Source organism: Priapulus caudatus, unplaced genomic scaffold, assembly GCF_000485595.1.
Source record: "Priapulus caudatus unplaced genomic scaffold, Priapulus_caudatus-5.0.1 Scaffold4, whole genome shotgun sequence".
Lineage (NCBI taxonomy): Eukaryota > Metazoa > Priapulida > Priapulimorpha > Priapulimorphida > Priapulidae > Priapulus > Priapulus caudatus.
Window position 1 is genome coordinate 491,246 of NW_014577065.1, and position 13,551 is coordinate 504,796.

General features: G+C 38.7%; 1 protein-coding gene across 1 annotated transcript in view; it reads right to left on the reverse strand.

The window, feature by feature from the left end:
- Positions 1–3,010: 3,010 nt before the first annotated feature.
- Positions 3,011–13,551, reverse strand: part of LOC106821587 — an 11,539-nt gene continuing 998 nt past the window's right edge. Inside the window, exons 2-17 of the mRNA XM_014826471.1 lie at positions 11,883–11,977; positions 11,196–11,657; positions 10,582–10,766; positions 10,142–10,319; positions 9,688–9,843; positions 9,292–9,498; positions 8,424–8,593; positions 8,064–8,156; positions 7,403–7,537; positions 7,061–7,163; positions 6,490–6,668; positions 5,765–5,954; positions 4,994–5,234; positions 4,156–4,708; positions 3,567–3,638; positions 3,011–3,289 (exon numbers count right to left, since the gene is read on the reverse strand). Of these exons, the coding sequence (XP_014681957.1) occupies positions 3,130–3,289; positions 3,567–3,638; positions 4,156–4,708; positions 4,994–5,234; positions 5,765–5,954; positions 6,490–6,668; positions 7,061–7,163; positions 7,403–7,537; positions 8,064–8,156; positions 8,424–8,593; positions 9,292–9,498; positions 9,688–9,843; positions 10,142–10,319; positions 10,582–10,766; positions 11,196–11,657; positions 11,883–11,957 (3,159 nt within the window). The 5' untranslated portion in view covers positions 11,958–11,977 and the 3' untranslated portion in view covers positions 3,011–3,129. The remainder of the gene's footprint in view (positions 3,290–3,566; positions 3,639–4,155; positions 4,709–4,993; positions 5,235–5,764; positions 5,955–6,489; positions 6,669–7,060; positions 7,164–7,402; positions 7,538–8,063; positions 8,157–8,423; positions 8,594–9,291; positions 9,499–9,687; positions 9,844–10,141; positions 10,320–10,581; positions 10,767–11,195; positions 11,658–11,882; positions 11,978–13,551) is intronic.

The following is a 13,551-nucleotide window of genomic DNA, read 5'->3' on the forward strand; positions in this document are numbered from 1 at the left end:
CGTACGTCCCTTTCGTTTGTGTGCGTGCGTGCGTGCGTCCCTTCCGTTTGTGTGCGTGCGTACGTCCCTTCCGTTTGTGTGCGTGCGTGCGTGCGTCCCTTCCGTTTATGTGCGCGCGTACGTCCCTTTCGTTTGTGTGCGTGCGTGCGTGCGTCCCTTTCGTTTATGTGCGCGCGTACATCCCTTCCGTTTGTGTGCGTGCATACGTCCGTTCCGTTTGTGCGCGTGCGTACGAAACTTCCGTTTGTGTGAGTACGTACGCGCACGAGCGCGCGCGCGTGCGTGCGTGCGTGCGTGTGTTATGTGGCGCTAGTTGTGAGCCGTCTTCCTAATTTCCGCTTTTTTATCCGATATTCGTCAGAATTTATCATACTTCTCCTAAAGTGTTTATGCATGGCTCTGTGTTGATATCGTGTGAAGTTGATATATATGTCCTACTAACTTATATCATAATGATGTCCGCATATGCTAATTAATATCCGCATCCCTATTTTGTAACCTTCGATCGTAATTGTAACAAAACCCTATCCTAATTAACCTAATATATTATTACAACGGTACGAAAATTCTTCACTATTTGTTAACGTATTTCCCTGTTAACGTATTTATACCAACTTTCATAGCATGTTACTGTGACCAGAAGTATAGTGATATATCATTCTCTCTGCAGCAAAATGTTATGCTTATGATAATTGCGATTTGATTCCGAGTAGAATGTTATGGTTATGTAACAAATAAGTAATGATATTTGTCAAGGAAATATGTTATATCTTACGTGATATTTTTAGGCAATGTGATATCTGCATTGGCTTCTCTAAACATTTTCCTAATTTTACAAAAATTTGTGTTACTTCTGGATTTATATATCTTCATATTTTTGTACAAGAACGTTAAGATATTTGTACCAGAATGTTATAATAATTTTGATGGAATATTGTACTATTTGTAGTACGTAGAATGTTATTGTAATCGTCTCCCTATCTTGGCTATTTGCTCCCTCTTTTATCATATCAGGTTGAATGTATTTGTACGTGGTCCTGGTTGTTTACGCGTACATTCTGTTGTTGCCAGAGCCGTATATATAGATCACTATATACACGGCTCTGACTTATCTGTATCATAGATATATACAAACATTTTTGAGTTTTTATATATCTATGGCTGTATATTCACAAGTATATGTATAAATATTAAATATGTACAAGATATATATTACGAATCCATAATTTTCTATTATGGACTCTTGACATACATTCATTTTTATTTATTTATATAATAGCATTATTATGTATGGTGATAATAACTTGTAGATAATATTTATATTTCTCTAAATGGCCACGAGAAACAACAGCGTTTACAGAATTAAAAATTCCATCCCTGTAAGGAGTTATGGGCAATTTTGTTAGCAGAATTTTGATCCGTTTTGGGAGATCCTTAAATATTACAATATATAGGAGCAAAGCGGCACATTTGGCGGGTATTTTACTGTATCTTTGCGACTTAATTAATTTTGTCACATCTACATCTCTCAGTCAATTACCTTGATACTTCACATGAGGTAAGTTCCCCATAGGTAATTGATAACCGTGAGTTGACCTCTCAATGACCCTATATCATTTGTTAGCTATATTTAGTCTTAGAAGAATTCTACCATAATTGTGCTGTTATTTTCAGTTTGTTTGTTATTGATGCTATGGAAACGGATCAGAAAGTTTAACTTCGTTACTGCCTGTGGAGCAGTACGTCATGGATTTGCATTATATTGCCGTTAAATCATAAACACAAATTATAATTATGCATATGATGGTTCAACTAAATAAATAATGTAATATACGACTAGCATGGTCAGCTCTGGGCCCTGCATGGTACCTATATAAAATGGAAAGAAATCACAATAATATGTGTATTTCGAGTGCTCTAGATGGGCTTTTCAACTGCAGTATATAAACCGTATATTGTCATTCACAACAGCGTATAGCTGACTCAAAAACAAAATCAAATAATTGTTATTTATACATAAAAATACCAGTTAATTTATTATCAATAATGTACATGTACCCAAAAACCTTATCAGTTATCATAAAAAAGTGCATTGCCGAATAAAATATTAAATATACGTTTATAAAAATGTGAAAATCACAATTGTAGTGTGACAATGATTTTGTTACTTGTTATCATACATACTTTATCAAAATTGTAAGAAAACATAATTTCAAACACACATGCAAAACAAGCATGTTGACCCACTCGTACAAGCAAAAATGTATAAAAAAATAAATTTAAAAGGGAATAGTGACATGTATATAAAGTGTGTGTGTGTGTGTGTGTGTGTGTGTGTGTGTGTGTGTGTGTGTGTGTGCGCGCGTGTGCGTGCGTGTCTGCGTGTGTATGTTTGTCTGTGTGTGTCTCTGTGCAGGCGAGTGGTGTGTGTGAGAATGAGAGAGAGGTAGTAGACAGAGATTACATATAGCAACTAGCTGCCTATGCAGACATGTACCTCTGCTCTCCCACTTCGCCCATGAGACGGCAGATATGGATGGATTCTGATATTGAAAAGCATCACATCATAATCATTCATTCATTGTAATTTACGATTTTTGGCAAACTGGAAAAACTGTACACATACATAAATGTGGGGCATTCCACTGTTCACAACTAAAGGTACTCCCTCCGTTAGCATTATTAATGTGGATAGTAGGACATTACAGAAATTAGGTACCCCCACTAATTGTAAATAAGATTGCTATATTATAATGTAGTGTTTGTGTTTGTGTTTTTCAGTGCAGTGTAGCTAGGTGTTTAGCTACGATTAGGTGTGGTTGTGTATGTGTAGATGTATGTGTAGTGTAGTGTAGTGTAGTGTAGTGTAGTGTAGTGTAGTGTAGTGTAGTGCAGTGCAGTGCAGTGTAGTGTAGTGTGCTGTAGTGTAGTGTTGTGAGGTTATTGTAGTGCAGTGCAGTGCAGTGCAGTGTATTGTAGTAATGTGTTGCATGGTGGTGTGTGGTGGTGTGTGGTGGTGTGTGGTGTGGTGTGGTGTGGTGTGGTGTGGTGTGGTGTGGTGTGCATGGTGTGGTGTGGTGTGAAGTTGAGTGCTGTTGTGTTGTGTCATCTCATGTAAGGTACATGTAATCAGGCATTTAATTTGCCCCAAGCAATTACTTTGTCTATATACTCAGGATGACAGGTATAGAAGTAGATTAGTATCTGTGCAACAAGAGCTGCTGACACTATGTAGATGCCATTCTGTGTCTTTCTCTTCTCCACTGTTCCTTTATAATGTGCTATTATCCTGGTAAACATAAATAAATAGCACATGTAAATAACATAACTCATATTTGCTGCGCAGTAGTGTCACTGTTCTCGTCTCCCTAGCCATAGCTAAATCAGCACGAGTTAGTAAAATCAGTGTGATCGGGAGTGAATAAAAACAAACGTGTTTTTATTCATTCTTGAAATGATGTGTTTTTGATATCATTATCAAAATCATGAACATACCTGTGTCTATAGACACGCATATTAATGTAACTAATCTTAGCAATGCATATAACTGTATACCATACACTTACAGAATGTATGTGGTCAGAAGTAACAATCCCACTATTCCTGCAAGGCCTCCGTACAGTGTTACTGTCCTGTAGCTGTAACAGATGTAATAAAGACAGTCGGCAATGTATAAGAGCTAGTAATGTAATGGGCTGGAATCTCACAATCGATTATCGGTTATACCCATCTGATCACCAATCAATAATAAACAGATAACTGGTTAATCAGCAGAGTGCACGCATAACCTCATTTTATCTGAACTTAAACTAAGAGACCTAGTCTGTTTCTACAGTATTGTTTTATAGGGGTATTAATATACCTTCGATTAAGATACCCACAAAATTCTCTTAAAAATGGCTGGAAGACTAATATTATATATGCAGATAATATAATATATATGTCGCGTGCCATAGATTGAGCAATGACAAAAAATTACAGTGGAAGTGACAGTAACCAACGCATCTTTTCTGCACACAGAAAGTGAAAGACTACGGAAGGTACGTTCACAGACTAAGGACAGAGGATGACGACTTGCCAGTTGCCACTATCTACATCCTGATAGAAGCCGACATGTATTGAAAAAGTGAGAATTTATTGGTAGACATCTCATACCAGTCATTGTCATCATATGGCTCTGTGGTCAGCCCATAGGACTGGTGAGCAGTTGCAGATTTTAAGTCCTTGGTATCGTCACATAAAGTCTCTTTCTTCTCACCACCTTCTTCTTCACTAAACTGCCTGGAATCACGCCAGTCACCATGTCTGTGATTCTCTTGACTAGATGACTCATGATTGGTCACTTCTTGGATTAAAACAACATCTTCGACAGTCCATAAATCTGTAATCATCGAAGACTCTTTGTCCTCCCAAAGAAGCAGTGTGTGGCTGTATACAAAGGCACTTTCCTCGCCAGCTTGGTGTATGTTGACTGTCCATACACCTGGATTGAGTATTCCACAGGATAATTTATGCTGGATCCACCAATAGTTACTTGTCCCAACAGCCGTACTGTCTAAAGTGACCATTATCGCTGAATTGCACTTAACCTCACCAGATGGCGCAACAAGTGAGGCTATCAGCTGAAGGTCACCGGCTGATTTCAAATTAATTTTCAGCTTGGGAAATGATGCATAGGCGAGGGATTCATTCACATCGACATTCTTTTCTGAAAATCCAGACAAATGAAAATTGTTGTTTAACAAACGCAATGACCCTTAGCTCCCATCTGATGCAGTAGCACATTTTGTGTAACATACTAGCACAAAATACTTGCATGCACAGCAAACATTTTTCTACACACATCACATCACATCAGACATGTAATTCAATTAAAATAAATGCAGTCTTGTCTGTTACAGAGAGCATGAATATGCGAGACATTTGAGATACTCTAAAGGGGATGCATCTTAGGATAACGTAATGCATAGCAACTGTATTTAATCATGCTTACGCTGACATGTTGCATCAGATAGACCAACATCAAGCAACATATCAAGCCATAAGGTGTCGCCCCCTGCCGGCTCTCCAGGAAGCATTCGCAGCCGTGGGAATTCATCAACAAGTTTTGCATTGTCTGGCTGCGTAGTGATGTGTGTGGCACGTAGGTGTCCCCATGGGTAACATTGTGCAGCCGGCTTTGGGTGAACAGACACTCGTGCTGGCTTGACAGTTCTTTCGCCCTTATTCTCTATCTGGGATCAGAGATATAATAATTTAATTTAATTAATTTCAACCACTTACCAATCTTTGTATCTATATGCTACCTGCTGGGTGTTGACACCCAGACCATCTGCCTATCTGTACATCCATCCTTCCAATTCTCATGTTCACCTCTAACAATTTTTTCCACAATTAGTCTCACTGGTTTTACCTCACTATTTTTCATCACGCTCTTATAGATAGTCTCCTCTAAAGTCGTCACAAAATTAAGGTGCAAAGGTTCAGAATTGTTCTTGTGCAGTAAAACAGCTGCAACATGAATGTGTCAGATACAACTCGAAATCTTCACACGTTTTGCTTCTTATGACCATAAAAACTGTTTTAAGATGCCCTCATTCATGTGCTCGGTGAAGTGGGCCAAACAAAACATTGAAAGCCAGTTGACCTACACATGCTGCATCAATTGCAAACTTAAAAGATTGTATTGATCATACAATAGAAGAATACAGGGGTTTGCAACTGCTGGCCATTAGGACAGTGATCATCTATAAAAGTTTCTCACCACAGTGAATTCAATCCAGTATCTATAGTCCATTAGCTTAATCATTTTTTTCCTTTCAAAGTCGAAGCCCTTGCAACAAACATCGTTTTGCTCCATTGCTGGCAGAAATTTCCAGTTGGTTATTTCCACTAAGCTGTAGGAAGTTCCAGACCTCTGTGACAGAATGTGAGCACTGAACACAGCCAGTTGCCTAAAAAAAGAACATCCATAAAACATATATAACAGATATTTGTTCCTGCATAAATTCACAATTAGAAGCAATCTTCAGATAAGTGTAATTAGAAAGTGTCTGTATAGTATTTCATGAGAAAGGATCAGCTCACTGTTATAAAGAATTCCCACAGCACAATATAAGAACAGGGTGTGAAATTAACGAGAGTTCGGAGTCAAATACTCCCTGATTTACTGTCGCAAACCCCGATTTTGACGTATGCAGGAGTCCGTGTGACTCCCTGAAAATTCTGCCATACTAACTAGTTCGTTCCAGAGCTCGGCCTCGCGAATTACTGTATTTTTTCAGCTAATGTACAAAGAAAATTTGGCAGATGTGCAACCGCATGAATCTTAAAAATAAGCACATGCGCTACTGTTAATATCTTTAATTTTGAACCTCAGACTGCTGACTCCCTCATTTTGCTGCGGACTCCCTCTTTTTGATCCCCCTTCGAGCTTATTTTCATACATATATTCAAAATTATTTAGCAAGCCAATTAAATCTCATGTACCTTATCACACTGTTTGTAACACCTTTTTCTAGGCGTTTAGTGAGACCATTTTTCATCCACGAGATCGTATTCTTTCTTATACTGTGTGTGCTATCGGTTGGAAACTTGCGTGCAAAGAAGGTATGGTATGAGATACTACGAAGACTTGACACATCTTTATTTTCAAAGATAGCTGGCCCCTGTCATCAAAGAAAAATGCAGAATGTTACACTAACCTCGTACATTACCAAACATCAATGGTCATGTGATCGATTCCAGATGTTTATAGCATAATAAGTAAATTACTGTACAGAGACATCATTAATGTTAAACACATGAGCATAATATAAATAAATACACACACACACACACACGTTAGTCTAATTTCCGGGTTGTGTATTCAAAGTATTTTTAATCAAAAAATGCAAAATATGTAATACATTGTAATGTATTAATGCAACTTCATGGAAAGAATATGATGTGAGGCTTCTTGTAACATTGTATCATATGCTATTATTGTGCATGTCACATTTTTATGATTAACATTCCAAAAGGGAATGTTAAAAAAACTTGTAAAGCATTCATTACTCACCATTCCACAGAAATCCGCTTCAAGTCTGTGACGGCATAGCTTATCAACAGTTTCTCTCTGATTAGCATTACAGAAATTCACCATCTTGTGCCTGAGTGTGGAACTGAAATCACGCATAAGAGTTCATTTTATATTTTATATATTTTTCCGTATATTTTATCCGTATATACCAGTTCATAGTGATAGCTAGTATCAAATATACAAATACATCTAAATACACATTCCAGACATGCAAATCCTCTGTCACGAAAAATTACGCTGTTACAATTTTTAGCACAGAAACCCCACACGTTCTAAAGAAATAGTGTTAACAGAATGTATTATTGCTAATGCCTGACTCACTTCAGTGGTGACTGAGCAAGCATGTTGTAAAAATAATGCTCATCCATGACGCGCACTGTCATCATGTACAACTGAATCTCATTCAGGCGGCTGTTTTGTCTTTCCTCAGCTGACACAATGTGCTGTGCAAAGTTCCTGGTGGACATAGAGAAGTGTAGACATCAGAAGAGTGTACAGGAGATTCACAAAGTAACAGACCTCCAACCTACAAACACCCAGATTTTAACCTGGGTTTTAACACCCACATTATTTGAATGTTCACGGGCCGAATCTATGAACAATGATTCACAGAAATGAATGAAACTATGTATCTTGAACCAACAGTGCTCTGACTTCTGAGCAATCAACTCACATGAGAGATTTTGAAACCATTGATTTGAATAATTTCATGACTTCTAATACTTCAAGTCTTATTTGCACATAAAACAAAGAGAGGGCATCTTGCCATGAAAGTGTCATACAGTAATATATTTAATAACTCGGAAGCCAAATTTTTAGATAAATACATAAAGCTGATATTGGAATGTTTTCAGAGAGCAGAAAATGTTTTAAACTTGCTGCTTAGCCTGATCATAATTTACTATCACTTTTTCTCACTAACATCTCCTTTAATAAGACAATGATGGGGCTGTCATGCATACTTTCATTCATAAAAACATACCTTCCAAGAATAAACCAGACAGAGTGGTGAGTGAGACGTCCAATGGGAGAAGCGCCCTTTCTGCCAAGGTTATAGAGGAAATCACAGCCATACCTGAAATAGATAATGGTATTCTAGAGATGGATACTGAGATAGTGAGTCTAAAAAGACCTTTAGCCAGTGTTACCTGCATCCTGTAGCACACAAAAAACCTAACAATGGTGACAAATAAATAATTCACTTGCAATACACAAATCCAAAAAAACCCAGTGGGATACAGATGTAGATATGCACACATGCTCACACATGCACCCAAGGACACACCAACACATGCAGATGCACACATGCATGCGCACACACACACAGAGAAAAAAGGCTTACCACAATGGATCTCTGTCAAGATTCATTTTATTATATGCATAGAAAAATGATTTCCCCCTGTGTGGGGCCAGAGCAGCAGCGATGTCATCTACACTCCTTAGAGGAAGGTCAGCAGCGCTAAGGTTAATCACAAAGTCCCACACTCCCATCCTCAGCAGCTCCTCAAGACACTACACAGATAAAGATATATAACATAAAGTCATAATATGGTATGCTAGGTAGAAATGGTAATAAACAAAAGAACCAACAGCATGCTCGAATTCTGTGTTTCTTGAAGCAGCATTGCCTGATGAGAACCTGTTATAAATGTTTGTATACACACTACCATTTTTGATTTTCACAAACAAGTCACAATGCTGCATTCTAATTCTCAAAATTTAAACAAACATACATATGCATTCGTTTAAAACTTTTCTCAATATAAACGTAGAACTTAAGGCAGCTTTTGTGTTGAGTCTATCTAATAAAAAATTGTTTATGGACAAAATGCCTAAATATAACACTACTTTAATTATATATATTGATAGATTTCAGGGTGAAAACTGATTAGAGTTCTGGTGCACTAAACTTTTCTCACTTACTAATAGCTTATGCAGCTTCTTGTATATATAATAGCATTCTCTAGTTGCAGGTAGTTTTCTAGTTAGTCGTTATGAAGTAGCATACAATGCTAAATAAAGATGACAACTTAGGAACTCTTTTCCTCCCAGCCAAACACACTGTAAGTCACTGTAAATTATCAAAATCTAGTACTAAAACACAATCTAAAAAATACAGTTCTTTATTAAACTCCAACAAAAAGCCACCCTAAATAAAACACACGACAGTATATTTGGACCCAGCTAATGCAGTTATCACAGATATGTACCTCTAGGTGCGCTCGTATATAGTTCCATGATGCCCATGCTGTTCTGAATGACCTCTCTATGGGAAGCATCCTGACATTGCCTTTCTCGCCATACCTATCACCCAGCAGATGATGCAGCTCCATCCTTGTGCTGTTTGACTCCAAGCGAGTATCAACATGAATCACATAGAAATGTTGCTTGCGATAGATTAAGTCAAGTAGCTCCATCTGGTGTAAAGTAAATATTTGATACCAGTTATAATGATCTTCAATATATAATTAACATAGATTCCAGTGCAGAAGAATGAGACGCTTTGTTCCTAAACATGTACCATGATCTGAACATTAAGCATGAGAAGAATGAGAAATGACTGCAATTAAATTTGTTATATATCAAATACACTGACTATCACTCACCACCAGCTCTGCTTTATTATGGACCAGTAGCATAAAGCCTAGTCTTGTTGGAATTAAGGGTAGATGGGGATGTTGCAGCAATGCCATCTGCTGTTGAGGATGAACGCCATTTTCTGGCAAAATGCGCCGTGTAAACTCCACTATACTTGATGGTGACTGTCAATAAATGCACATTTTTTACATCATACTGACTAATCTATAAATAGTGGTAGTATTGTATAACATTTTCATTTCAATTTACTATAAAATATTCATGATTCCCTACAAAGCTTTGGATAAACGAAATTCCTTCTCTAGTTATTCACACTTTACTGCATGGTATCATCCATTGCCTCTGTAATATTGAACCTCTCTAGCAATTAATCAGATGTCCATCGCATGCAAGTGAATTTTCAAACAAGCCTAGCTTCTTACAGCACTTTTAGAGTTGAAGTACTACTACCAAGTCTCTTACTGTAGGATTTACAAACTCCGGTGGAAAACATCTGCCTTGTCGATTGTACTGGAATGCGCAATAGACATTCGTAATTTCTTTCCGGTGGTCTGATCGCAGTACTCTGCCTAGCACTTTCCAGAGGTAGTTTGATGTGAGATTGCCTGGCTGTGGCTTGCTATGGCACACGCCTCGAAACCTGAATTGTAAAACATAACAAAAGTGTGTGGTGAGTTCAGCAATTGACGATGTAGAGCATAGAAGAAGAGTAGCTAAGAATAGGTAGAAATAGAAGAATAGAAAAGAGGAGGATATCATCAGGAGTGGATAATAGAGATCATGTATGGAATAGGCACATATTTAATCTATTGCAAGATGTGTGTTATTTAATTTATATAATATGTAGCTGTTTGGTAAATATAATTATTAATGGAGAACACAAATTATACAAAAAGAAATACCCGAGATTGTAAACGTCTGCTACATCTGCACACTGAACTCCAAACACCTGTGTCTCTGGGATAATATGTGGAAATACTTGAACATCGGATAGCTTTGAAACGCCTGTTTCTATAAAGCTGCTGTGCGTAATTAACATGACATGATGTCTTCTGCCCGTAAGTTGTGAAGGTACTTCACTTGGTACCTAAAAATAGATAAACAAGATAACAATTAGAGTAGTGTAGTGTAGTGTGGTGTGGTACTGTGCAGTGCAGTGCAGTGAAGTGAAATGTGTAGTGTGCAGTGTAGTATAGTGTGTAGTGTGGTGTACTGTAGTGTGTAGTGGACTGTAGTGTAGTGCAGCGCAGTGCAGTGCAGTGTTGTGTCATCGTGTCGTGTAGTGAAGAGTCGTATAGTGTAATGTAGTGCTTTGTAGTGAAGTACAGCTAGTGCAGTACTACTCATTAACTTATGTAGTGTGTGTATTCATTAAAAGAAATAATTTTTGCTTCCACTCAAACATTTAGGAGTCACGTTTGGAAAATTAAGGGCCATTTCTAATAATTCATGTAACATTTTTCATCAGATAATATGTGTCATAATACTCTGTACCAATATAATTTGCATCATATACCTCATGTTTTAAAAACAATTCTTCCAAATCAGCATCATTCTCACAGGTCAGGTACAAGTCCACAACTTTTCTAATGCCTCTGACAGGATCATTTTTACAGAACTCATTGCTGAATGTAAATAGGCAAGCCTGAAATCCCATGCAGTACTTGATTGTACCACATGGTGGCGTTACATCAATGTGTTTTATGTCTAATGCATCAGAAATTGTGTACAGCCAACTCTCGTCTTTTTTGCCCAACTTCTTCAGGAACGACGGCGACAACCGTAGACTGTAATGGATTTTCGAAATGAAGTAGTCTTTTGGGCACATCAAGTAAACGCGTGGAGTAGTTTCCAAAATCTCATAACTGCGTCCAATAATCTCCACTGGTTCCTTCTCATAATATGCGTAGGATAACTGGATCTCCTGCTGTGATGGGTGCTTTATAAAGCCATCAATTAGTACTGGCATAAGCACCACCTAGTAACAAAATACATGTATGAACATAGGATGTTTTTATTCATATATAAACACTTATCAGGAGTTGATAATAGGGGATTTTCCCTATTATCTACTCCTGACACTTATGTATGTCATGTAATACACTAAATAAAACGTGACCTGGTACTAGTGGTATAAAGCCCAAAGATTATTACAATAAACTGCTACAATCCGTCGACTGTTCAATCACCAATATCATCTCACCAATAATATACAGCCAACACAGGTTGTTTTCTTTATGTTCACTACCATTGCTATTGAATATATTGAAATCAGCATTCCTTAGTGACACCATGGACCTAGAAAAATAAGTGGAAACAAAATTATACACCAGACGTCACTAGCTACATTATAGTCTGGATTTATAGTATATTTGTAAAATATTACCAGAAGTAGATAATACTTAATAGGGATTATACTAGTAATTAGTATAGGGATTCCCTATTATCTACTTGAAGTACTTCTGGTATTAGTTTATTAATATTACTTAGCATTTACGATTTCCCAGCCAGACATATCGATACCCCTGTCAGCCACAGGCGCCGCTTCAATGATAACATGATACTGAATATGCACGAATTGTATTTACATCTAAGGTCTAAAGTTTTAATATATTCTCTATCAACCAGATGAGACGGGATACCAGAGAAGTGTTGCCAAAAAGAGGTGTTGATCCTAACCGCTGAGCGCGAATCTTGGCAGTTCCTCGGCAAGGTGCATGCGACCGCGGGAACGTCCTACGACAGTATGCAGCGCTGGCAGCTATGGATTCGTGCGCCAAATGCATAGGCCTTTGGACGGGGGATTAGACACGGGGCAGTACTAGATAAACTAATTAGCTGTAGTACTAGTACCCTAGAGCTAAACTAACCTCGTAGAAACTACGAGAGTGTACAGACGGGCGCTGGATAGAGTTTGGGGGGTTATAGCTAGACTGGTACCCGTTCGCCACCTTCACTCCGGCAAGTATCCTTCGCTACACTGGAGTTAGTTAGTGTAGCATGTGGAACTGTCGACCGGGGAGCAGTGTAGGTTATAGCCGGCCGAGCCGTCTGCAGGAGTCATAGCGAAATGCTATGCATATAGCCTCGTTGCGCCATCTATCGCAGGCCATATGTACTACACTGTCACTGATATGGGGGCCTGAACTAGTCGCTGGCACAAAAAAGTTCTACTCCGTTTTTTACAGCAAACCAAGCGCGCCGAGTAGCGAACCAAGAATTACGACCATTTCTAGGAAATCTCTACCTACGTGGGTAGTCAAACCCGTCGTGCAATCGCCAGAACTGCTCAATTCAGCGATTGCGTCTATAGTGGACCCGTTGAAATTGCTATTCAATGAGTGCAGCATTGTTGTGTTAGTGTGCCGCTACGCGGCGTTTTTCGCGCTTCGCGCGATATCCGGGCTGCCGATCGTCTAGGCCTAATAATTTCACGTAAATGCCGTTCAAATGCTCCTCTGCAACACAGTCTCCCTACATGCTTGGCATGCCACTGTGGCTCATAGGGTCTATGTCCCCCAGGGTACTGCCGGAACGTACCCTGGTAACTATTTGATATGGTTAGGGTTAGGGTTAAAGCCGCACTATGCGCATACAAACGCTAATTTCTCCAGTACTAGACTAGCAAATACTTCGTGTCATGCATAATCACCAGGGCTCGAATTAACCGACGGCACCGACGGCAATTGCCGCCGGTGCCCCTATCAATTGCCGTACTGCCCCTGAAAATCCAACTCGACCGACGGCAGTCACCTGCCTTGCCCTTTTGTGTAATTGCCGTCGGTGCCCTTTAATCTACTGCCCTAGTTTCGTTTTTAGTCGAATCAACATAACACGTGCGCGTGCGTGCTGTAGTTGCAATGATGAGCTTA